General features: G+C 38.0%; 3 protein-coding genes across 4 annotated transcripts in view; all 3 read left to right on the forward strand.

The window, feature by feature from the left end:
• The first annotated feature begins 1,742 nt into the window (after positions 1-1,742).
• On the forward strand, positions 1,743-3,485 carry LOC141310424 (zona pellucida sperm-binding protein 3-like). Its single transcript, XM_073832571.1, has 8 exons — positions 1,743-2,207; positions 2,278-2,399; positions 2,489-2,592; positions 2,659-2,836; positions 2,903-3,020; positions 3,094-3,188; positions 3,257-3,345; positions 3,418-3,485. The coding sequence occupies exons 1-8, from the start codon at positions 1,743-1,745 to the stop codon at positions 3,483-3,485; spliced, it is 1,239 nt and encodes a 412-aa protein (XP_073688672.1).
• A 1,509-nt stretch (positions 3,486-4,994) lies between these two features.
• Positions 4,995-6,843, forward strand: LOC141348624 (zona pellucida sperm-binding protein 3-like). Its single transcript, XM_073852928.1, has 8 exons — positions 4,995-5,573; positions 5,651-5,772; positions 5,848-5,951; positions 6,013-6,190; positions 6,272-6,389; positions 6,461-6,546; positions 6,609-6,666; positions 6,751-6,843. The coding sequence occupies exons 1-8, from the start codon at positions 4,995-4,997 to the stop codon at positions 6,841-6,843; spliced, it is 1,338 nt and encodes a 445-aa protein (XP_073709029.1).
• A 2,321-nt stretch (positions 6,844-9,164) lies between these two features.
• Positions 9,165-25,722, forward strand: part of limd2 (LIM domain containing 2) — a 21,514-nt gene continuing 4,956 nt past the window's right edge. Inside the window, exons 1-3 of one of the 2 annotated variants that reach the window (XM_073816347.1) lie at positions 9,165-9,398; positions 23,529-23,573; positions 23,927-24,063. In XM_073816347.1, coding sequence (XP_073672448.1) covers positions 9,396-9,398; positions 23,529-23,573; positions 23,927-24,063 — 185 coding nt within the window. In that variant the 5' untranslated portion in view covers positions 9,165-9,395. Of the gene's footprint in view, positions 9,399-23,321; positions 23,376-23,528; positions 23,574-23,926; positions 24,064-25,722 lie in introns of those variants that run through there. The other variant, XM_073816417.1, reaches the window with a different exon arrangement.

Raw genomic sequence — 25,722 nt, forward strand, 5'->3', positions numbered from 1 at the left:
TTGCTCATATTAATATCCTAGCTGGCATATTTTGTACTTTCACTCCCATATGGACCCCATTGAAAACAAGATGGCCTATCTCAAGGGGCTGTCCTTAATGAAGTAAAAATTGCAACGTTACAACTCAGTGTGGTCTTAACAAGGGTAACACGGCTCAGATTTTATCAATGTCTGTGATTACTTTCTTCTCCGATGTAATAGCGTTGTGGCGTCGAGTTGAAGTAATTGCATCTCTAAGGAGATCCACCACAAACATGATTCCTGCACGATCCAATCTGTTAGGTCTCAATAATTCCCTGTCATCCAGTGTTTGCAGGACATCTCTCCTGCCTCCTCTGTTGGCCATTTTGTGCAGCTGCTTAGGGGAACTCCTAAGCCACTAAAAGTCCTCTTCCCTGCTCTTAGCAGATCTCGCCTTAGGAGCCCTTTTAAGCGCTAGGAATCTTGAGGAATAGCTTTTATATTAACTGGGATTTTCGTGTCACTTTTAGGGGAAATTCTAAGAAAACGTCATGACTCTGAGAATTTTCTTAGAATTTGGCCGCTAAGAGCCACTTTTTGCACAAAAATTCTTTAGGGATACGGGCCCAGGAATCCAAGAGTGCAAAAGAAGTCTAAATACTGAGAATGCCTTAAATTGTTCAAATTAAGTTCTTAGTAATGAATATTACTAAAGAAAAATAAGTTTTTCATATATTTACAGTAGGAAGTTTACAAAATATCTTCATGGAACATGTTTACTTAATATCCTAATGATTTTTGTAAAAATCAATTTTTTTTTTTTTTTTTGGCTATTGCTACAAATATACCCCTGCTACTTCAAACTGGTTTTGTGGTCCATGGTCACATAGTCTTATTTCCCAGCTGCAATGCTGGTATCTTCCCACCAGATGGTGGATGTTTGGCTATTTCCCATTATTTTACTTCTGAATTTGACACTAAAACTGTCTATGCCACCTCCTTTTGTTATGAAAGGTGACTCCTGAACATCTGTTTCCAATATGTCTCCAAGCTTTTTTTTTCCCTGGTGTGAGGTAATCAGTACTTCTGTTCAAAAGCATTTGAATCCCATACATTTTCCACTTTTTTGTGTATTCTCTAAAAACTATGTGTGAAGATTGTTGGACCAATTTATTGTCTTATGCAGGGTTGTTTTTGTGCTTTGATATTTATATGTAATGGAGGCCTGCTAGCAAGAGCCATGCAGCTAAACCTCACTCTGATCTCAAAATGTGCACTAGTAGCAATTTTTGCAAAAGACTGTGGTCTTTAGCTTCCTTGTTAGGGCACCTGCCTTCAATGCTAGATAGACTAGTTCAAATCCTACTTGGAGCAGGTCTTATAGAACCAGAGGGGTTACATATAACTATGATTAATGCAAAATCAAGAAATTGCAAAAATGTTGCAGAGATTTTGTATTCTTTGCAGTCTATTATTCACTTGAGAGCAGCAGATTCAAATTCCTAATTCATGCTAAACTGTTGCTTGCACGTTATTCTCTCCAAAAATAAATATCAATTAAAGTACAATATACATTTATATAATACATAAAAAATAATATCGAGCCTCCCCAGCAGTATATTTCCTTTATTGGACACACCCAGCTTCAGTCATGGAGCACTCCACTAATCAACTGATAATTGAATTCAGCTGGGTTACCTCCAAAATGATGGAGACTGCATAAATAAGTCCTCTATAAAAAGAAGAAAAAAGCAACGTTCAATATGTTGGTGATTTGAAAAATGGCAATGGGGTTGAGGCAAGCAGTATTTGTGCTATTGTTGGCGCTTGTTGTTGGTGTATCTGATGCACAATGGCAAGGTAGATCAATGCAAAGGTTTGCTGTCCAGACCCCAGCCAGGAGTGACTTTGCAAGGCCTTCTCAAGATATTTTTGGTGTTCAGTCAAAAGAGCTGTTGATGGGTCCAGTGGCAAAACTGACATGGAGCTTTCCAACACTACCGGAGGAACCACAACAACCAGATGTTCCTTTTGAGTTGCGTCATCCTGTCCCTCCAAACAGTGTGGTGGCTCAGTGTGCTGAGAGCTCTGTATATGTGGAGGTGATGAAAGACTTCTTTGGGACTGGACAATCTCTAAAGCCCACCGCTTTTTCCCTGGGAGGCTGTACTGCAACTGGAGAGGATCCTTCTACTCAAGTGCTCATCTTTGAGTCGGAACTGCATGGGTGTGGCAGCATACCACAGGTGATGTGATTTAGTTTTGTTTGTGCATTTTAGGTTTCTGTGAGCAATCCTTACACTGCTAACCCTTTAGGTGACTGAAAATCAGCTTATCTATACGTTCACCTTAACCTACACTCCACAAGAGGCTTCATATGGTGGTCCTATTGTCAGGAGCAGCGGTGCAGTGATTAATATTGAGTGTCACTATTCGAGGTAAGGACTAAATTCTGAATTGTTTGGCATTCTAATACCCTTTCATTTACCAGTTGTGGTGACTGCTTCTTTCTCCCAACCTCATGTAGATTACATGATGTGAGCAGTGATACCTTAATGCCCACTTGGATGCCATATGCCTCCACTAAAGTTGTTGAGGAACTTCTGGTGTTCTCTCTCAAGCTCATGACTGGTTGGTAGACTGCAATTTAGTGCCGTCTTTGTGTGAACCTCAACTGATAAACTGATCTCTCAACAGATGACTGGAGATTTGAGAGGCCTTCTAATCAGTACTTCTTGGGTGACATCATCAACTTTGAAGCCTCTGTAAGGTCGTACAACCATGTTCCTCTGCGTGTTTTTGTGGATGGCTGTGTGGCTACTGTAGTTCCTGATGCCAGTGCTGTCCCTCGATACTCCTTTATTGAGAACAATGGGTAAGGAGTCCTATATGTAGTTTCCTCATGGGACTGTGGAAGAGGTCTAACTGGATTCTACCTTAGGTGTATGGTTGATGCCAAAATCACAGGCTCCAGGTCTCGCTTCATGACCCGGACTCAGGGTGACAAGCTCCAGTTTCAACTAGAGGCTTTTAGGTTCCAGCAAGCAGACAGTGGATTGGTATGTATGTGATTAATTGTGCAATTCCCTTGTATGATATGCTGCCATGGTGTGCTTGCAACTGTTTCTGCAGATCTACATCACATGCATTGTGAAGGCGGCTACAGCAACTGCTTCTACTTATACTCCAAGTCCTGAACAGAAAGCTTGTTCATTTTCTGCTAATGGGTATGTTAACCAAGACTCATGATGATGATGCTGTAAATGAGGCTGTGCAAGTAATGTTTGTTTGGCAGGTGGGTGTCTGCAGATGAATTCAACCAGGTTTGTAGCTGCTGTGACACAACCTGTAGCAGCAGGAGTGGAAGTGATCAGCTTCTTAAAGGTATAAACTAACTCCCAATTTCTTCCTTTTACGTAGAAGGCTTTCTCACAATTTCTTTCTTTTATTCCTCAGATCTGCAATGGGAGAGAGCCTCTGTTGGGCCTATCAGTGTTAAGGAATATGGCTATGGCCAAAATTAACAGAATGGCTTTGGGCTTCTGTGCAATTGATAATAAAGTTTTTAGAACCATCACCTGACTACTCCTTTAACTTTACTCTTTTGGATCTCTAGGTTTGAGAAGGGTGTTTTGTTTTTTTTTTTGCCTCTGAAAATGTGTAAACATGTTACTACTGCTCCCATGTTGATTGCTATTCATGCTGCACCCAATTAACAGTAATGTAGAACAGTAGCTGCAATCACCCTTTAAATTGCACAAACTAAAAATATGCCTAATGGAAATGAGTCAATTTGCAAAAACTGTCATATCCACCTTTTTCCTGAGTAATTTTTTTTTTTTTTCAAAATTTTGGTGCTCTCATGTTCCTGTCTCCATAGAAATCCATGTTAAAATAGGGTAGAAAGATTGAATTAGACTTTTAGTATAAAAATGTGTGTAGGGTTAATTTGACTAGAAACCCCCAAGACTGAAATTAAGCATCTTTCCATTTTGAGGTGTAAAAGACTCTGCCACATTCAGGAAAAAGTTGGATAGCAAATGTTTTACACTCTCATGAGGTAGGGTGGGTGTGTGTGGTGTTTTTTTTTTTTTTTTTTTTTTTTTTTTTTTTTTTTGCATTTACAATTCACCAACTATATAAAGTCACATGATCATTCTTTAGTGTACCATCAACTCCAAGAAATGCCTCGTATGTGGCTGCTCTTAAAAATAAAAGGGCTTTTATTTATTCTTGGATTAACCTTTATCGGCCACTCTAGTCAATGCTTGCATATACCAGCTGCTCTGTGGCATGATTCAGAAGTGTCCCAGAAATGGTTCTCTTTGCTGTCTCACTCATGTGTCTTCCTTGACTAAAAATAAGGGCTAGTGTGATGCTGCAATATACGTAAACCTACCAACATCCGTTGCCATGATTTACTGCGACAGGAAAAGTTTTAATCGCAAAACCTTGTTTAATGGAAGCATTTTACAATAGTTTCTTGACATTTCTAAAAAAAAAATCTCTAATGGAAATGCACCAAGGGCATTTTGTGTGTGAACAGTGCATAGTTTTTTCAGACAATGGACTGAAAGTGCACTGAAACCCATGTATGAACATTCCTTTGCAATATAGGTTTAAGTAACAGTGTGTATGTATATATATATATATATATATATAGTGCAAATTGCTCTGTAAGTGATGCATCTGGGTTGAAGAATGACTTTTTTTGTATAGTATGTTCAGTATATTTATTTGAGTTTAAGTGCGCAATAATAAATCTGTTTGCAACATTGCTTTAGGTAAGTTGAGTCCAAAGTTTTGACCTAATCACTGATTATATTAAAGTTATTCGTAAATGTTATTTAAGAACACACATTTTCCTTTTACTGATAATGACTCAATGGTTTTCACCTGTGACATGATGTGTAAGTTAACAAGTCCAGGGACTGATTATGCTTGATGCTAGAGAGGTGGAGCCAAGTTTATCTAACTACTATACATAAAGGACAAGACAAGGACCAGCATTAAGGATCTGAACGTTTCTGACAATGGGGTTGAGGCAAGTTAGTGTTGGCTTGGTGGTTGTGCTTGCATTTGGCTTGTCTGCAGCACAATGGCAAGGAAGGTCAACACATAATCAGGACCCACTTATGTTTAAGCTTGGGGCATTAGCGCAAGTTCCTCAACAGAGTGAATCCAGGATTCCTCAGGTTCCCCAGAGATATGACTCTAGCAACCCTGGATTTGCACTGCAAAGGTTTGGTGTCCAGACCCCAGCCAGGAGTGACTTTGCAAGGCCTTCTCAAGATCTTCTTGGTGTTCAGTCAAAAGAGTTGTTGATGGGTCCAGTGGCGAAACTGACATGGAGCTTTCCAAGACTACCAGAAGAACCACAGCAGCCAGATATTCCTTTTGAGTTGAGTCATCCTGTCCCTGCAAACAGTGTAGCGGCACAGTGTGGGGACAATTCAATATATGTAGAAGTGATGGAAGACTTCTTTGGGACTGGACAACCACTAAATCCCTCATCTTTTTCATTGGGAGGCTGTGGTCCAACTGGAGAGGATCCTTCTTCTCAAGTGCTCATCTTTGAGTCAGAACTGCATGGGTGTGGCAGCACATTATTGGTAATGTTGGTTTGCAAGTTCACAGGTTTTCTAAAGTTGCTGTGAATGTTCACTTTTAACCTAACCTTTCTGTTTAGATGACCGAGGATGAACTAGTGTACACGTTCTCCCTTATCTACACCCCGCAACAGGCTTCATTGAGTGGTCCTATCATCAGGAGCAGTGGTGCGGTAGTTGGTATTGAGTGTCATTATGCAAGGTGAGTGCTTAATTTAGGATTACTGAATGTGTTACTATGCACTGTAACAGTCAGTTTCTAACTTTTTTTCTACAGAGTGCATGATGTGAGCAGCAACGGCTTAATGCCCACTTGGATCCCATATGCTGCTACTATAGTTTCGGAGGAACTTTTGGTCTTCTCCCTCCGGCTCATGACTGGTTGGTATAAGTGCTTTCATAACTCTGCTTGTGAACCTTGGCTAAAAGTATTCCTTTGCAGATGACTGGAGGTTTGAGCGACCTTCTAACCAGTACTTCCTGGGAGACTTTATTAATATTGAGGCTTCAGTGAGGTCATACAACCACCTTCCTCTTCGAGTGTTTGTGGACAGCTGTGTGGCTACTTCAGTCCCTGATACAAATGCTCTCCCCAGATATGCCTTTATTGAGAATAATGGGTGAGACAAGGTCTTTCAAGTTAGTTCCACTAGTGGTGTCATCTAACGTCTGATGGTTATTAATTGCCCCACACGTTCTAGGTGCCTAGTTGATGCCAAGCTCACAGGCTCCGGCTCTCAACTCATGCCCAGGACACAAATTGACAAGCTGCAGTTTCAGCTGGAGGCATTCAGATTCCAACAGGAGATTAGTGGATTTGTATGTATCTGGATTAGCAGTTTCGGTGCATGTTTGCATGGAGTATACAAGTAAACTTTTTGTTTTTGTAGGTCTACATCACTTGTGTTCTTAAGGTGGCTGCGGCATCCACCCCTACTAATGTTGAGCAGAAAGCTTGCTCCTTCTCTGCTAATCGGTAAGTTGCCACTGCATTGAAGTACTCCAATAACTGTAAGAATCTAATGCTTTATTTGACAGGTGGGTGTCTGCCGACGAGGATGACCAGGTATGCGGCTGCTGTGATGCAACCTGTGGTGTTAGGAGCGGACGCGATCAGATTCTTAAAGGCATGTTTTAAATTTTACAAGGGGAATGTGTAGATTGTATGGTCATACTTTAGTGTTCACCATTTTTATCTTCTGCAGATCTGCGTTGGGACAGCGCATCTGTTGGCCCCATCAGAGTCAAGGACCGTGGTTTTGGTCCAATGTAACTCCACTGCACAATGGCAAAATAAAATCCTCTTAATCATGCTTTTCTTGAATTACTGGTGGTTTATCTACAACTTCAGTCATTAACCCTGAAATTCAGCCACCAACACAGACTAGAGTTTAGGTGCTAGGAAGTATGAGATGTGAGCAGTCTCTATGCTCTGAGAAAGGCACTTAACCCCAATGCTTTTCTATAGTAATCCACATTTGAAGTGGATCAAAAGTTAATCAATTTTGTCCTAAGACAAGAACATGTGTTTTGGTTTTAGGACAACTTTGAAATGTCTGTCTTCAAATGTTGATTACTGTAGTGATCTCCAACCCTTCTCCTGAAGAGCTGCCATCCCAACACCGTTTCACAGCAAATTCGTATGTGGCTCACTGGTATGACCATACTCGTACCATTTATGTGACTGAATTTGTACGAATTTGCCACCTTGTCAAATGTACGAATTGCTGAGAGATCAGGTTGGCCATCCTGCAGACTTCGTTCCAATTCTGCTCCAACAAACCTGCTTGTAAATATCAAGTAACCTGGAACGATTTGACATCTAGTTTTGGGTTTGAGCTGAAACCTGCAGGACAAAATGTCTATAAGAGCAAAGGTGTAATTGATTTTGTATCCAAACAGTTTTGGTGAATTTAAGAGCTTTCATTTGTGCTGCTTTTCTGTGATTCTAATCGGGTTTGTGCTGATGCTATTGCTTAACTATTGTGCAATGTGTACACTGAAAACCAGAGAAACAATTTTCACTTTAAAATTGCTATTAGGTTTTGCAATTGCCGAAAACGGGGAAGTAATGAATTTGTTAACTTTGAAGTATGAAGATTGAATTATAAATAAAACCTTTTTTTTTTTTTTGATTTAATGAAATTAGTGTAACACTATTTAAACTGTAAAGTTACTGTAACTTAAGCTTAATGTGTCTAATTTTTCCAAAAGAGAACTGCAACTCAATATTTTACATACTGAATTGGCCATACTCATCTATTTTACCATCTACAGCCAAACAAGGGTGGTTTTGAGGCAAATCAAGAATGAGACCCAGGACCACAAAACCATTCATAAGGTGTTGGTGTATGTGTTGTGTTTTTTTTTTTTTTTTTAATTCTATTTGTCTGAATTGTTTTTTTTTTAAATTGTTTTGTTAGGATAAGACAATATTTGTTTCAGATGCAACGATTTAAAAACCAGGAATCCAAGAGTGCAAAAGAAGTCTAAATACTGAGAAAAATGCCTTAAGTTGTTCAAATTAAGTTCTTAGTAATGCATATTACAAAAGAAAAATAAGTTTTTCATATTTACAGTAGGAAGTTTACAAAATATCTTCATGGAACATGTTTACTTAATATCCTAATGATTTTTGGAAAAATCTTATTTTTTTGCTACAAATATACCCCTGCTACTTCAAACTGGTTTTGTGGTCCATGGTCACATAGTCTTATTTCCCAGCTGCAATGCTGGTATCTTCCCACCAGATGGTGGAGGTTTGGCTATTTCCCATTATTTTACTTCTGAATTTGACACTAAAACTATCTATGCCACCTCCTTTTGTTGTGAAAGGTGACTCCTGAACATCTGTTTCCAATATGTCTCCAATATGCCACTTATGGGTGGCTTATGGTGATCACTAATGAGGTCTTCATGTTACTCAGCTTTTTCTCATAACAAAAATCTGTTAGTTTGCTCTTTCATTTTTAAATAAATTTTTAAAATTAGTATTACATGATCTAAACCTACCAATATTTTTATGTAACAGAGAATACCTTAATAAATGACTTCAATTTGGATCTGTTTATTTTTATATTACTATGGCTTCAGAGCAAGACCTGCTTTTAAGGCTTTAAAGGTGTTTCCTGTAATTTTTGAGGATTGACAGCCCCTGAACTGTCGTAAAAAAACTGATTCTGCAAAATTTCCTCAAATGCTGCAGAGGAAAATAAAGTCATAAAGGTCTGGAACGACATGGCGTTGAGCAAAAGAAGACAGAATTACTAATCCTTAAATATTGATTACACTGTAAAGACTGTCATTCAAAGCTAAATCATTATACTGTACATTACGATGGCTAAAAACGAATTAGCTGTGTTGAACTGCCACTTACTTACCTCATACATTAGTCACTAATGATTGAATAAAGACTACGGAAAAGAAACAGAGTCGAGGAATCGGGAATCCATGATGTGGCATGGCTATTTCTTGCAAAAGTCTCGTCAGAAAATATACCGATATTCTGAGGTGGGAGGAGAGCGCCAGGAGCAGCGTCCAATCGCGTGCGACATCCTGCTGAAAAAAAGGCGTGATGAAGAGGAAAAAAAGAGTCCGTTGAAAAGAGTGAGGTGGGGGGAAAACCACGTCAAGCTCTGTAGACGGCTCGAATGATCACAGCTTGTGCTGGTACATTTCATTTAGCTCAACCGGAGAAGTTAATCGTTTAGACCAGCGGAGGAAACGCATGAGATTTCGACCGACTGGCGCACAGTGAGTGGACCGGACCCGGCAGCACATCTCTCTCATCCCCTTTCTCTTCAGCAGCCTGATAAGGAGACCCAGATGGTGAGTTTCTCCGCTTTGATTCAGCTGCAGCCAGTGAACCCAACGACCCCCTCGTCGTCTATTGTGATGAGGTGCAGTTCGCTAGCTAGAGTGCTATCAAGAGCTAACTGTGGGATACCGGGTTGAAACTTACTGCTGTTGCAGTGATCCATCAAATTAGACGATTTGCTTATTTGAAAGATGTATTTATGGGAGCGTTATGATTGGATACAGAGGTTGAATACTAATCAGACCTGTGTTATGGGAGGCGAGGTCTCAGGGTCCAAAGCTGTCATGTGTCTTCTTGAAGATGCGTGTTTCCACATGAATTAAGACCGAAAAGGAATGAACCTTCGAAAACAAAGCCTTCTGGTTTTGACACCTGGTTTTCGTCGACCCAGTTTAGTTGACTGAAAGGTGGACCGGTTGTTCCGTGCACGGGGTTTGTTTGATTTTGTAACCATAGATCGTACTTCCTCGCAGTGTTGCAGTGCATTTTTGCCGTTATATGATGTTTGGTTACATAAAATTACGTAGCCCAGCCTGTCTGTGTCTAATGCATCTTTTCTCCTGTCTGTCCACATTTACATTATTCATTTGGCAGACACGTTTATCCAAAGTGACTTGTGTATTCAGGTTTTACATTCTGTTTGTTTCCATGCTGAATTTCATTACTCAACCCAAATTTATTCTAAACTGTAGGCTAGTTTCATAGACAAACATCCTTTCTATTTGTCACTGCATCATGGAAACCGGCGACTAGGACTAAGCACAGGTTTTTATGTGGAAATTTATGTAAATGTTTTTGACATGTACACCAGTGAATCTCAGCCTAATGTTGTCATGGTAACATGTTTGTTTAACTCCTGCCCAGCATCAGCTGGCTTAAAACATATGAACATGCAATAATAATGGGAGCGAATGTGCCCTGGTGGAAAAAAAAGAAAAGTAAAATGTATTTAAAATACATTTGTTTTATGAAGAGTATACTACAAATACATTAACATCTTATGCACTTAATAAAAATAAAACTGATAAACTCAAAGTCTGCTAAATTGGAACAACTAGTTTTGTACTTAATGCACTGTGATTGTGCGGAAGTAGTGCTGAAGTCCAACTAAAGATATACTTAAGTATATTTGATTGTGCTAAACTGGAACAATTGCAAGTATTGTAGGTACACTTTAAATATTTTGCATTTTAAAGGCCGATGTTATTTAAAGATCATACAATCCTCTTCAATAGTGACATTAAAGCATATTTTAGACTTATGCTGATGATACACTGGGCAACTTTTTGAGCAATTTTATCGGGCAACTTTTTTTGAGCAATGTTGCTTGGGCACTTTCTCATTAAAAATGGATAACACATTTCTATCTGGAAAATTTAGACCTGTTGTGGGTTCTGTATCACACCTGGCTGCCCGTTTACGGCAACATTTGCCAAAGTTGCCCGGCAACATTGCTCAAAAAGTTGCCCAGTGTATCATCAGCATTAGTATTAAAAAATGTGCATTGTGCACAAGTAGTACTCCAAATGAAGTTAAATTACAGTTTTTATATCAGCAAGTCTCAAGTCATGTCAGTAAAAATGTGAGCCTGGACCACAAAACCAGTCATAAGTAGCACAGTTATGTTTGTAGCAATTTTTGATTTGTAATATGCATGGCTAAGAACTTCATTTGGACAACTATAAAGGCGTTTTTTTTTTTTCAATATTTAGTTTTTTTTTTTTTTTGCACCCTCAGATTCCAGATTTTCAAATAGTTGCATCTTGGCCAAATAATGTCTTTTCCTAACAAACCATACATCAGTATAAAGCTTACCGGTACATATTCAAATTTAAAAGGATGTATACATCTCCACAAAAAAATTTACCCTTACGACTGGTTTTGTGGTCCAGGGTCACGCATGTTAACAGATTTAAAGTGCATTTATTTTATACTAAGAATAGTTCAACTCTATTACATTTTTACTAGGGTATATTAACCAGTTTTAGATGGTTATCATTTTGACAGTGATTTAGTTGCAGACCTAAAACTGCAGGTAACCACAGTCATGATCTTCATTGTCAATATTGAGCATCTTGCGTTGCCGTCAAAAATGAGCCAATTATTTTGTTTATTTTTTCTTGACCTATGAAAATGGTTCTAAAAGTACCATTAAGTTTTGCATGTTAATGGTTTGGAGCAGCGTATGTGTCGACTTCAGTGACAGGGGTTTTCTCAGTCCATAAAAGGCTCATTTGTGAGAGAAAGTGTAGTCACTTTGACTTCCTCTTTAAAACAAACTCACCCCACTTTCATTCTGCTCACTCCGGAACAGTTAAATGTCCAATTTGTACAGTAAATATCACTACTGAAGCAAATTTAAGGAACTAAATGTTATATAATGATTATTTTTAGCAGTTCTACTCCACCAATAAAGCCTAAATGTGTATATCTTTAGTCTTAAAAGCTTCCATTTGCTTTAGACTGTGATATTCCATTTCCTTCATTAGTGATGGTGGCACTTTGTTTTGGCGGAGGGATCACCATCTGGCAGAGGATTGTCTGATCAAACATATGTACATTCTCAGTTAAATTGGCTCCACTGGGCATTCAGCAGCACAAGGAAAATGCCTGTTTCGGCAAATGATGTGCTTGTGTGATTGCGAATGCTCAAGGAAATGGTACAATTAAACTTAAATGTAGCTTTGTTGCTTTTTAATGATGCCTTCTTCAATTAGAGGTGTCAGTCTCACTTGTATGCTTAAGTTAAGAGCAGGCGGCATGCAGAGACCCTCAGGGTTTTTCGATGAAACTAAGCCCTGAAGATTGTATACACAGATTATTCATGTGGAAATGACAGCCTGCGGCGTCAACTGTCCAGTTGTCAGAGACAAACGTGCAGGCATGTCGTTCCAGGTGTTTCAAAATGTTGTAACTTGCAGGAACGTAAAAGTATTCAGAGGCCGCATAAGGCCCATAATGGAATGTTTTTTGTTTTGTTTTTTTGGTCTAATTCTCATTACAGATAATTTAATCATGGACGTCTAGGTGTGTTTATCCATTCAAGTCTTTTTAAGTCCACCATCAAATGCAGTGTTTTCTTTTGTACGGTGTGTTTGCACGCTGTTCCTGTTTGAGCTGAATGTCACACGCTGAGGTTCTAGTCCATGGTCTACTCTTAGTCTCTTGACTATTCTTAGATCTCCATACTAATGAAATTATGCCAACAAGGACTCTGGGACAGCCTCTGCAGAGTGATAATGGAACCCTTTTTTTCCTTGCAAAAAAATGTCTCCTTATAAGGAGAAATTAGGCTTGCTCCATAGGCCTAAATAGAACTTTCCATTGAGTGACTGGCTGTAGCAGATGCAGGGGTTATCTGTGGTGTCCCAGCAGCATATATTTGACTTCAGTATTGGTTCATGTGTGTATTTGTGATGTATTAAGTATTTGTTATGTTGTTAACACGGGTGATTTAGTATCAATTATCACTATATTTAACACTGGACACAAAACCAGTCATAGGGGTAAATGTGAAATTGAAATGTGAATAAATAAGCTTTCCATCGATGTATGGTTTATAAGGATAGGGCCATATTTGGCCGAGATGCATCTATTTGAAAATTTGGAATCTGAGGGTGAAAAAAAATCAAAATATGGCTATAAATGGCTATTGCTACAGATATACCCATGCTACTTAAGAGGTTTTGTGGTCCAGGGTCACATATGTTTGGCCTGTCAAGCCCTTACTGGCACTGAGTTTAATGCAACACTTCTAGTCTTTCCTATGTGAAAATGAGTGTGTGAAATGTCCTGAAAGGCCAAAAGAGAAGAGGTTTGCTATCTCTACCGTGTTTGTCAAATTCCACTGAAAAGAGCGATGTCTCTTGGCAGTTCTGCTGGGTATGTTTCATGATCTCTGATTGCAAAATGCACTCCCTTCCTTGTGATAAGATCACGGTATGGAAGATGCTGATGGCTATGTTTTGTGAAGTACCACGAAGTGCCTAGATCAAGTTTCGAACTCTGTCTGAACATGTTTGAAAGGCTTCAGAAAGGGGATGTATCCTAGCAGTACAGTTCTAAGTAAAAATCCAGTGGTTTCCAAGTGTTTGCTAAGTGTAGCAAACATGTAAAAAGGGGGAGCGGGGTTCTTTGAAAACGAACATTATTTTTGCAGTTGTGTTCTAGTGGCGCCACTTCGGCTTTAACAGGTGAAATTTTACACCGTGCACAAAGGTGTATTCTGGAGTCAAATGAAACACTAGACTTTTCCTCTTCAACCCTGCACACAAGCCTTCTCTTTAAAACGTACTGTACAGCTGTCTTCATTTTATTTTTTTCTGCCTCAACACATTTAAAGTTTCACATCCGTGTGTAAACTCCAGCCATCAGCTTCTGTCTGTGGCTCAACTCGTTGGTGAAGACTTTCACATTCTTCTTTAGAAGTGTTTAAACGTTAGCGTTTTTCTGCACCATCATGCAACTACTGTCACGCAATCCTTCGCTCCGACACAGGGTGTTTTAGTTCACTCAGCTCTGACTTATGAAAATTAGCACTATAATGGTTGGAAAAGCAGTTAAAGCCCAGGAAATAGGTGTAACGATGATACGAAACAAAACATGAGGTGGAAATTTGACTAAGCCAAACCGAAGCTTTCATTTAAAACGTATACATTCATCTAGATACAAGAGTAAATGGCAGCCAAATCTTGTATGAGTTATTGACCTAAACTGAAAGTAAGCAATGCACTGCAGTGGAGAAATGCACAAAATGATTGAATCTTTTGCTTATTGATAGGCACCAGTGGAGGAGGAAGACTAACCCAAATGTGTCATTTGGTAAATTAATGTATTTGTTTTGGTTCCTGAAGGCTCATTTCGTTTTTCTAGTTACAGGGAGATCAATCATAGCTTGACTTTTGCGAAAATGGGCCCTCCAGCATCTTTTAAAACATTGCTTCTCATTCATGGAGCCCAGCCAGACTCCCTCAGGGCTACTGCATGAACATCTTATCTGTGTTGCCAGGAATTTTGACTTCTAAATTTGACGCACTTCTCTTGTTGTTTAAGAATTATTAGTCGGTGCCGATAGCCTTGTGGGCAACATATAGCGCCATTGCATTCTGAGCGTCCTGAGTTTGAGTCTCCGCTCATGGACCTTTCCCAATCCCGCTCCCCTCTCTCTTTCCCACTTTGCTTCCTGTCACTGCTCTACTGTCCTATCAATATAAAGCAAAAAGTCCAAAAAAAGAAAATAGCTTGGCAAACTATCAAAAATCCATGTCTAGGTTGTCCTGTTTTTACCTATAGTGCCTTACGAAAGTATTCATACCCCTTTATTGTTTTGTTTATTTTTTTTTTCATGTTATATGCCTTATGTCAAACTGCTTTAAAAAACTTTTTTCCACATCAAACTACACTCCATATACACCATAATGACCCCATCCAAGCTGACAGAGCTTGAGAGGTGAGGAGAAGAATGGCCGATAATTGCCAAATGCAGATGTGCAAAGCTTGTTGCATCATACCCAAAAAGACTTGAGGCTGTAAGGGTGCTTCAGATAAGTACTGCGTTTAAGGGTATGAATACTCATGAAACTTACTTTTTCAGTGTTTTATTTTTAATAAACTTGCAAAGTTTATACAAAAATCTGTTTTGTGCTTTGTCATTATAGTGTATGGAGTGTAGACTGATCTGGGGAAAAAAAAAATTACTTAAAGCAGTTTAATGTAAGGCTGCAATATAACAAAATGTGAGAGAAAGTGAAGGGGTATAAATACTTTTGCAAGGCACTATAGGATTCCAGAGGATACATCCACATGTGGTCGCCCAAATCAGCTATTTACACCTGTTATTGACTGTTGTCTAAAAAGCATGTTACTGCATGTTGATCAGGCATACTGAAGATATGTCATGGGCTTTTGCAGTGGTACTCCTAATGTAATGTCTTCCTGTGTATCCCAGAACGCACAGGATGCATCACAAGATGCATTAGACACAAGGTGAACTGGGGTTGTGTGGGTTGATGACCACACGATGGTTGTTTCTGCCTCAGTCCATTGAACTTCTGCTTATTCCTCTGGCTGTCTGGGCCTGTGGGGAGCAGCTGATGGGATTGTGTCCAGCTAATGAGATTAAAAGAGCGTCTGCAGTCCAGTAGCAGAGAGCAAGAGTAATGGAGAGTGAATGTTGTGTGTGTGCGGCGTGTGGCCGTGGGAGAGTGTAAAATAATGACCTTTAGTAACGGCAGGGCATCACAAATCTGTCAGTGTCTGAGGGGGAGCAAAGGTTCAAATATGTATACGCACTAGCCTGGGTCACGGAGTGGCCTGCAGCCCATCTGGTTAGCTGTGATTTTGAATTTAGGTAGATATTTGGCTCGCTTTGTCTTGCACACACTCTGTACCTCACTTTCAAAACATTAGAATCTGCCATCCTTCAGAATTTATAAAGTGGGTTATTCCATTTCTAATTTCTAACAGTTCTAGAAGTTGTTGTAACTTCTATGACATAACTGTTGTGTTGGCCAGATATTATAAACTTGATGTTTGATTATTACTAATTTAATTTATTTATAGTGCTGTCAAAATGAGTGCGTACGTTTAATAAATGTCAAATTAATAGCTCTCAATTGTACTGTAATGTTGAATGCCTATAGTCAATGGTTAATGTGACCCTGGACCACAAAACCAGTCTTAAGTAGCACGGGTATATTTGTAGCAATAGCCAATAAAACATTGTATGGGTCAACATTATTGATTTTTTTTTTCTTTTCTTTTATGCCAAAAATCAGTAGAATGTTGCAAAAAGATTTTGTTCCATGAAGATATTTTGTAAACTTCATACCGTAAATGTATATAAAAAACAAATTTTTGTTTAGTAATATGCATTGCTAAGAACTTTAAGGTGTGTTCACACTTGTCATGTTTAATTTAGTTAAATATAAACAAACTCCGGAGCTGTCGCTCTGTTGGCTCGGTTCATTTGAGTAAGTGTGAATGCTGCCATCCGAACCCTGAAGCGCACCAAACAAGCAGACCTTTTCCTTTTGTTTGAAGTGTTCGGTGAGTTCTGTCACAAAATATACGTGGTTCAACCCAAACAATCAGGTTGTGAATGTATCATTACGCCTTTAGGTTTGGTATCTTTAGGTTTGCTGTCAAAAATGCCAGTGTGAACTCGAAGCAGACCAGGACCAAATGTATCATTTTCCTTTTGGTCCAGACCAAATTAACCAAATGAACCGAACTACAAGTGTGAACACACCCGATTTTCTCAATATTTTGATATTTTATATATATATATTTTGCACCCTCAGATTCCTGATTTTCAAATAGTTTTATCTTGGCCAAATATTGTACATCAATGAAAAAAAAAATTGTACATCAATGGAAAGCTTATTTATTCAGCTTTTGGATATATAAATCTCAGTTTCTCAGGCATCAGTAATATTGGTCTCAGTGATACTTTCTTTCAGTCATAAAAAAAGAATAAACAAATAGTAAAAATATACTGTATATTAAAAATGTCTATATTGTTTCTACATTAATTCGAAGACTGAATGTGAAATTATTTCAATATCAAACATGTATTTAAAAACTTTAATGTTAAGTGGAATTAATTGCAATTAATTTCAGCAATGTGTTGTTTTTTACACACACACACACACACACACACACACATGTTTGTTTTTGTGAATTGTGGGGACATTCCATAGACGTAATGGTTTTTATACTGTACAAACGATATTTGCTATCACCCTACACCTTCCCTACACCTAAACCTAGCCCTCACAGGAGACTGTGCATATCTTTACATTCTCAAAAAAACGTATTCTGTATGATTTATAACCCTTTTGAAAAGTGGGGACATGGGCAATGTCCTCATAAGTCACCCTCTCCTTGTAATACCTATGTCATACCCATGTTATTACACACATTTGTGTCCTGATATGTCACAAAAACAAACACACACACACACACACACACACACACACACACACACGTTGGGTTTACATGTTTTATGGGGACATTCCATAGGCGTAATGGTTTTTATACTGTACAAACCGTATTTTTTATCACCCTACACCTACCCTACACCTAAACCTAGCCCTCACAGGAGATTGTGCACACTTTTACTTCATCAAAAAAACTCATTGTGCATGATTTATAAGCCGGTTTCCTCATAGGGACCTGAAAAATGTCCCCACAAGGTCAAAATCTACTGGTATTCCTATCCTTGTGGGGACATTTGGTCCCCACAACGTGATGAATACCAGGTACACACACACACACACACACACACACACACATTATATATATATATATATATGTATATATATATATTGATTAACAGCACTGGAATTTATTGTTGTGATGGCCAATTGTCTCACATTTATTTATTAGTTGTTTTTTTTAATGTTGTAATGGCCAATTATCTTTAATATTATTAATATTATTATTTAAAATATTGTTCAAATTTTACAAACAATATATTTACCTTAAACCTTGTAATGGCCAAAAAACAGTCATCTTCCTTCTACTAATGCTACAAACAATCAAAGAAACATGAATAAATAATTATACTTTTCTATGAAGATTTGTATTTTTATATTTCTTCATATCATGCAAAAACACCCTTGTCTGTGGTTAAATCACTTGTGCACAGTATTATACATTTATTTTATTTATTTTTTTTATTGGCGTATGGCTTGAAAATGCCTTTTGTAGTTTTAAGTGCCTGACAAAAATATTTAAAACATGGTGACATTGTTGGATTCCACACTGTAATTATCACTCTAATGGCCTGATTGCATTTCTTTTCTTGTGACATTTACACACAAGGTAGTGTTTTCGAAACCAGGTTGAACTTTAAAGAGAACAGGGTGTTTTTAGTTTTTTTTTTTTTTCAGAGAGTGTCATTGTGAAACCCAGAGGAGCTGGTAATGTGAACCGTAATGTAGTGTTCTTCAGGATCTTATAACTGCAAATGGCATACACACTAAATTAAAGCACTAAAGCTGTGTCTCAGTGTGCAGGTCAGCTGATGGCTGATTTTTGAGGGTCTCTAGGGAGGCCGGATTGGACCTCCTCATCATAAAGTGCAACAGAGCAGAGCACAGGAAGAAGATGTGTCATCACTCCTTCCTGCCACAGTAGTGCAGACGGTTGGGCAGCAGTGCTATCTGCATGTGTGTGGTGAGAGAGTGTGTTTTTCTTCGTCTTATGTACAAATAAGGCAAAAAGGGACAGATGGCACAAGCTGAGATAGTACCCTGCTCCGTTGCTTTGTGTGCCTCTCGTGTGTGTGTTAACACACTCACACATGTCTAATCCCGTTTTTGCCACCATTTCAACTGTGAGTGACCCAAGCATCTTTGTTTTGGATTTAATAGTTTGTGGAAGATTTTATTGCACTTCTGTGAACTAGAAGACAGAAAGTGTCTAAAACTTTGACTTTTTTGAAAGTACTAAGCCGTTTTAGACTCCTTTTGCACAAAAACATAGTGTTTTTGATATGCATACTAAATGCGAACAAATATGTAAATAAGTCAATGGCTCTGAAACAAACGTGCTACACACATGCTCTGAAACAGGAAGTGGGTTGAGGGTTGTCTTGCACTCAGGGTGTGTTGTGACTTTATCTGATGAAGTTTAATCTTGTTGGCTTCTCGTTTTACTGCATAGCATTGGCTAATACATAGTAAATGGTTCTTTCTTTATTGACCGGGGATGAGCACATTATACATTACAATAATACACTTCACAAGCCAGTGCAGACACACATCGCACTTCCTTTTGCAACACGTGTTTTGAAAGCAATGCAAATGTAGAACAGAGTTACATTTTGTGTGCTGAAAATTGTACTGTTTCACATTGTGTATCTATTGAATGCATCTTTTTCACAGCAAATCTGGAATGAAAACAAAAATGTTGGTGTGTGTGTGTGTTCCAAAGAATTCTGACAAAAATTAAAATGATTACAAAAAAAATCTAATTAGTTATACCTATAATCACCTATGCAGTAAATCAATTTGTTAGTACCTGAAACTGATAGCAATCTTGCCTGATTCTCTTTTTAAACAAATATTATCATGTTGAGGCTGAGAGGTTGTAATCTCATTTCCGTGCTTTGATAGTATGTGAGTGCGAGCATGAAGTCCCTCTCGATAATGGCTGTAATTTGTGAAAAGTGGTGTTATTGGATGTCTGATGTGATATAATGGTCATTACTGATACTTGTGCTGCCTGTCTGAGCCAAGCAAATAAACTTTTTTCTTTTTTCTTTTTTTTTTTTCTAACTAGAGATACAACAACAGTGGGCATGAGTGTGAGCCGTTAAACCAGGAGATCTGTGTGCGATTCAAGCTCTAGATTTCCACGAAAGAGACAAGTATAGATGCTGTAGTGGAGGTGGAGAGCTGCTCTTGGCTTTCTGACAGACCTGAGCAGTTACATAAAAACCTGTCAGTTCAGCAGATAATTCTTATACTGCAATGCATTAAAATTTTAGACTGTCTGTGGGTCTGTTTTCTGAGTTTTTTTGTTGCTGCTTCAGTGTTGTGCAGATGTGTCCCAAACCAAGACCCTGTCATTTGTCTGAAATCTGTCATAAAAGCTTGGTTCGTAAAGGAACAGTTCACCCAAAAATGAAAATTCTGTCATAATTACTCACACTCATGTCGTTCCAAACTCACAGGGTTCTCCAAATCTTGCCCTGGAGGGCCAATACGCTACAGAGCTTAGTTCCAACCCTGATCAAACTCAAGTACCTGTGCTTTTCTAAGCAGACAACCCAAGCAGACACACACAGTAGTGAACACACACACACACCGTGAACACACACCCGGAGCAGTGGGCAGCCATTGCTGCGGCGCCCGGGGAGCAGTTGGGGGTACGGTGCCTTGCTCAAGGGACTCACCTCAGTCGTGGTATTGAGGGTGGAGAGAGTGCTGGTTATTCACCTTCCCCACCGACAATCCCAGCCGGACCTGAGACTCGAACCTGCAACCTTTGGGTTCCAAGTCCGACTCTCTAACCATTATGCCACGGCTGCCCCAGGTGTGTTTGATTAGGGTTAGAGCTTAACTCTACAGGAAAATGGATCCTGTGGGCCAGATTTGAGGGTCCCTGCAAACCCGTAAGACCTTTGTTCATCTTTGGAACCGAAATTAAAATATTTTTGATGAAATCCGAGTGCTTTCTGACGCTGCATAGGCAGCAACACAACTGATACATTTAAGGGCCAGAAAGGTAATGTTATGAAGCTACGAGAATACTTTTTGTGCACAAAGAAAACAAAAATAATGACTTTAGCCTTCGACACACGATCACTAGAGTACCACAATGCATGATTGTAGTGAGGCCACACTGAAGACTGACATGGAAGAGAAGAAATTGTTCAATTAAGTAACTATTTTTGTTTTGTTTGCACACAAAGTATTGTCGTAGCTTCATAACATTTAAGGTTGAACGACTGACTGTTTGATCGATGTCCTTAAAGGATAACTGTTGCCAAAATGCAACCTGGGCTGTTTTTTTTACTGTAAACGAGACAAACTTATATCTAAAAGCATAATTACGACAAACGAGCCGTTTTTGAGATTGACCGTGATTTCGTTTTGTGGTCAGTGGCCGGTGAATGGGAGTACTAGGGGCATACATTTGAGCGCATCAAAATCGATATTTTTATAACACTAAGAAGGCTCGACACACCATGAAACTTTGCTCGAAGTATCGCCTGGGTCTCTACACATGAACTCCAGCATTGAGAACATTGTTCGAGTACACACAGTTTACTAAAAAGAAAGGTTTTGAAAAACTCACTTTCACTGTTTTGAGTTTCCGCTCGCGGCCGTCTTGCCAGTCAAGAGGGTGTCGATCTCCGAATGCGAGGATGGATAGCTCCTAAAGCATATTTCCATATAAATGCACGGCTAATTCGTTGTTTTGTCGCAAGTGAAAAACAATATTAAACTTCTAGTTGTGAAAAGAGCCTCATATAAGCCTAATATTTTGTCCTATGGAGTCCATTCATTCGTATTCTAAGATCGACACTTCTTGATTTGCAAGACGGCCGCGAGCGGAAACCCAAACAGTGAAAGTGAGTTGTTCAAAAACGTTCTTTTTAGTGAACTCTGTGTACACAAACAATGTTCTCAATGCTGGAGTTCATGTGTAGAGACCCAGGCGATACTTCGAGCAAAGTTTCATGGTGTGTCGAGCCTTCTTAGTGTTGTAAAGATTTTGATGCGCTCAAATGTATGCCCCTAGTACTCCCATTCACCGGCCACTGACCACAAAACTAAATCACGGTCAATCTCAAAAACGGCTCGTTTGTCGTAAATTATGCTTTTAGATATAAGTTTGTCTCGTTTACAGTAAAAAAAACAGCCCAGGTTGCATTTTGGCAACAGTTATCCTTTAATAGAATTGGGTATCGAGAACTACACTCTTAAAAATAAAGGTTCTAAAAGAGTGTATTTGCAGTGATGCCATAGAAGAACCATTTTTAGTTCCCCAAAGAACCTTTCAGTGAACGTTAAAAAAAAAAAACATTTTAAAGAGCATTTTAAAAATCTAAAAAAAAACTTCTTCGACTATAAAGAACCTTTTCTGCATTCCATGGATGTTTAAGGTTCTTCATGGAACCATTAATGCCAATAAAGAACCTTTATTTTTAAGAGTGTAGTTCCATTTTAGAACCGGTTCCAAATTTCCAAGAACCAGGTATTTGCTAAAACGTGCATTTCAATTATGCTTAATGATTCCTGCGTTTGCATTTAAATGTGATTTTAAAGTTTACAATCAAACGACTTAAGCGCAGGAAAGAGCTTGCGCACTGTTTGCGTGCAGTGCACACTTCTGAAGCACGAGCGCAGAGAACAGCGTTCCCCATGCGGGTTCCCGGCCTATGTCCGTTCTTGACTTCTCTTTCACATTTACCGACCAATATGCACAAAATATGTCAGTATATCATCATAAACACCGCTGTTTTTTGTCTTAAGTGAACGTAACAGATGAGAAAGAAAACGCATATGTAACAGTTTTTTTAAATCCGCGTGCGTTCTGTGTTAAAGAGATGGCAGCCTAATAAATGTGCTGCCTGTCATTAATGTTAATCCAAGAACAAAATATCATTCAATGATCTTGATTGAATATCTTTTATTAACTTTAATGAGGATTAATCTGTATTTTTTTTTTTTTTATGAAAAGAAAATATGCAGTGTTTTTACTTTTTGATTTAAACTTCTGTACCTATTCGTTTATGCTATTGCTAATTTATTAAGTTGTTCCTATTTCATTACTGACTGTTTACTTGTCTTTTAACAATTTAATGTGTGAAATTTGTATTAGTTTTTACTGTGGTTATGTATATGTGTATGTATATGTGTTGGAATCAAAACTAGGAATTGGTAAAAATTGATAAGCAGAATTGGAATTGGAATCAGAATCGATACCCAACTCTAGTCCTTATTACCTTTCTGGGCTCTGAATGTGTCAGTTGTGTTGCTGTCTATGCAGGGTCAGAAAGTTCACAGAATTCTTTCAAAATATCTTAATTTTTGTTCAGTAGATGAACAAAAGTCTTACGGGTTTGGGACGACATGAGAGTGAGTAATTAATGACTGAACCTCCTTTTTTGGTTGAATCTCTTTATGTTCCCATTCTCTCTTGTGCATTATTTGGTTGCCTGTTTAGGCTGGCAGCTGTTTTGATTTTAAGCGCTTCCGAATATTTGGTGCATGTGGGACATGGGCTTCTGTTATGTAATGTCATATTGTAGCTTTAGACTGGCTGAAACCGAAAGAGTGTGTGTGCGCACAGGGTCTTTATTTCAAAGGGTGATTGGGTTAGAAACGCTCACCAGGCTTAGTCTTCGTTGATCCCTCTTCATGCATTTGTGCGTGCGGGTACAGAGACAAAAGGTGCTTGTAAGCGCATACAGCCAGATGGAGGGATATAGGAGGGACCGGAGGAAGTGGTTGGATAGGAAAATTTTGGGAGTTTGTCAGGTTAATTGGACACTAGTGATGGTGGATGGATGATGTGCGGGATTATGCTGTGGTGTTCATGAAGCTCTGGCTGAAAAAGTGTTGCCATGGGTAACCTGTCTTAAGACCACTGGCTTCATTTTCTTTTCTTTTTTTTGTTTCCAGGACAACAGGAACACATCTGATGATAAGCCTGTTCAGCGTTCTAAGGTACGTTGCTTTATGTTCACATTTATTTTGTCTTTTCCTAATCTTTTTAGTCATATCTAACACACTCTAAATTTCTAAATTTGATATTGCGATATTTGTCCCTCCATGCGGTTTTGAACATAATTCAGTGTTTTTCATTATCTTTATAATACATTTTCTATATAAAAAAGATTTATTTATTTATTTAGTTAGTTTTTGTAAGATTTGTAATAAGGATAGATACTTATAAGGGCAAGTAAATCTTCAAAAATAAAGTACCTTAATAAAAGTTTTTATGACTCCTGCACAGTGTCAATATTCTGAAGATATTTTGATCTGTTCTTTGATTAAACACAAATGTCTTTGCCTACCAGTCTTTCAGTTTCAAGACCCAGAAGGAGACTTGTGCATCATGTGAGAAGACCGTATATCCGATGGAGAGATTGGTGGCTAACAACCTCATCTTTCACAACTCGTGCTTCTGCTGCAAGCATTGCAACAGCAAACTCAGGTTAGTCACTTCCTCAGCAGCACACCCTGAGAAAATGGTGAAAACTAGAGCGGTTGAATGTGTTAACTAAAAGAAGTCTTCTTTTGAAAGAAATCCTTTTGCTCACCAAGGGTGCATGCCACTGAATAAAAAATAAAAAAGGTAATTGCGACTTTTTTTTCTCCGAAAATAAATATAAAAGTGCAAAACTTGAGATATAAACTCTAAATTTAAAATTGCATGATTTGCAAAAAATAAAGTCGTAATTGCATGATATTATCTCACAATTCTGAGAAATAAACTTGCAATTCTGAGAAATAAACGTACAATTCTGAGAAATAAACTTGCAATTCTGAGAAATAAACTCGCAATTGAGAAATAAACTTGCAGTTGCAAGATATAAACTGATATCTGAATTATAAATTCAGATTTTTTTATTTGCAATTGCAAAATTTATTACTTATAAAATAAATATAAAAGCACAAAACTTGAGATATAAACTCAAAATTTAGAATTGCATGATATGAACTCGCAATTCTGAATAATAAAGTCGCATTTAAAAAATAAACTTATATGAACAAGATATGAACTCTATAAATTTAGATTTCTTTTTTTTTTTTTTTTTTTTTTTTGCAATTGCAAGATATAAACTTGCAATTCTGAGAAATATACTCCCAATTGCATGATATAAACTCACAATTTTTAGAAATAAAGTCAGAATTGCCTGATATAAACCATTCTGAGAAATAAACTCGCAATTCAATTCAAATTTTCGGTTTAGAATTGGATGATACAAACTTGCAAATTCTGAGAAATAAACTTGCACTCCTGAAAAAAAAGTCAGAATTGCGTAATATAAACTCACAATTTAAAATTAAGTCTATTGATTTGTGAGAACATATCAGACTTTTTCCCTCTCAGAACTCACAATTGCAAGTTTATATCTCACAATTCTGAGGGAAAAAAAGTCAAAATTCCAAGATACAAACTTGTATTTGTGAGGAAAATAAAAATTTGTGAGTTTTTGTCTAGCAATTTTGCCTTTATAGCTCACAATTGCGAGTTTATATCGAGTTTATTTAAAGTGCCGGAAACAGGCTTCCATGTTTATCTGATGAACAATGTAGTACAAACAGTAATACTGTGAAATATTGTAGGTTAAAATGACTGTTATTTATATATATATATATATATATATAACTCGCAATTGTGAGCTATAAAGGCAAAATTGCGAGACAAAAACTCACAAATTTGTATTTTCTTGTGTGTGTGTGTGTGTGTATATATATATATATATATATATATATATATATATATATATATATATACACACACACACACTTTTGTTGCAGCATTGTTAAACTGCTTTAAAATACTTTTTTCCACATCAATCTACATCTCATACACCATAATGACAAAACACAAAACAGTTTTGTAACAACTTTGCAAATTTATTAGAAATAAAAAAAATGAAAAGATCCTGTTGCATAAGTATTCATACCCTTTTCTGGGACACTCGAAATTAAGCTCAGGAGCATTCATACTGCTTCTAGATGTTACTACACTTCGAGTGGAGTTAAACTGTGGCAGATTCATTTGAATGAGTATGATTTAGAAAGGCACACACCTCTCAGAAAAGGTCTAACAGCTGAAAATGCATATCAGAGCAAAAACCAAGTC

This window comes from Garra rufa, chromosome 1 (assembly GCF_049309525.1).
Source record: "Garra rufa chromosome 1, GarRuf1.0, whole genome shotgun sequence".
NCBI classification, from domain to species: domain Eukaryota; kingdom Metazoa; phylum Chordata; class Actinopteri; order Cypriniformes; family Cyprinidae; genus Garra; species Garra rufa.

Bases quoted from the DNA above. Each gene is read 5' to 3' on its own strand.
- LOC141310424 (XM_073832571.1), top strand. From the start codon at position 1,743: ATGGCAATGGGGTTGAGGCAAGCAGTATTTGTGCTATTGTTGGCGCTT. The intron at 2,208-2,277 runs GTGATGTGATTT...CTAACCCTTTAG, and splicing joins GGTGTGGCAGCATACCACAG to GTGACTGAAAATCAGCTTAT. The intron at 3,189-3,256 runs GTATGTTAACCA...TTTGTTTGGCAG, and splicing joins TGTTCATTTTCTGCTAATGG to GTGGGTGTCTGCAGATGAAT.
- LOC141348624 (XM_073852928.1), top strand. From the start codon at position 4,995: ATGGGGTTGAGGCAAGTTAGTGTTGGCTTGGTGGTTGTGCTTGCATTT. The intron at 5,952-6,012 runs GTTGGTATAAGT...ATTCCTTTGCAG, and splicing joins CTCCCTCCGGCTCATGACTG to ATGACTGGAGGTTTGAGCGA. The intron at 6,191-6,271 runs GTGAGACAAGGT...CACACGTTCTAG, and splicing joins GCCTTTATTGAGAATAATGG to GTGCCTAGTTGATGCCAAGC.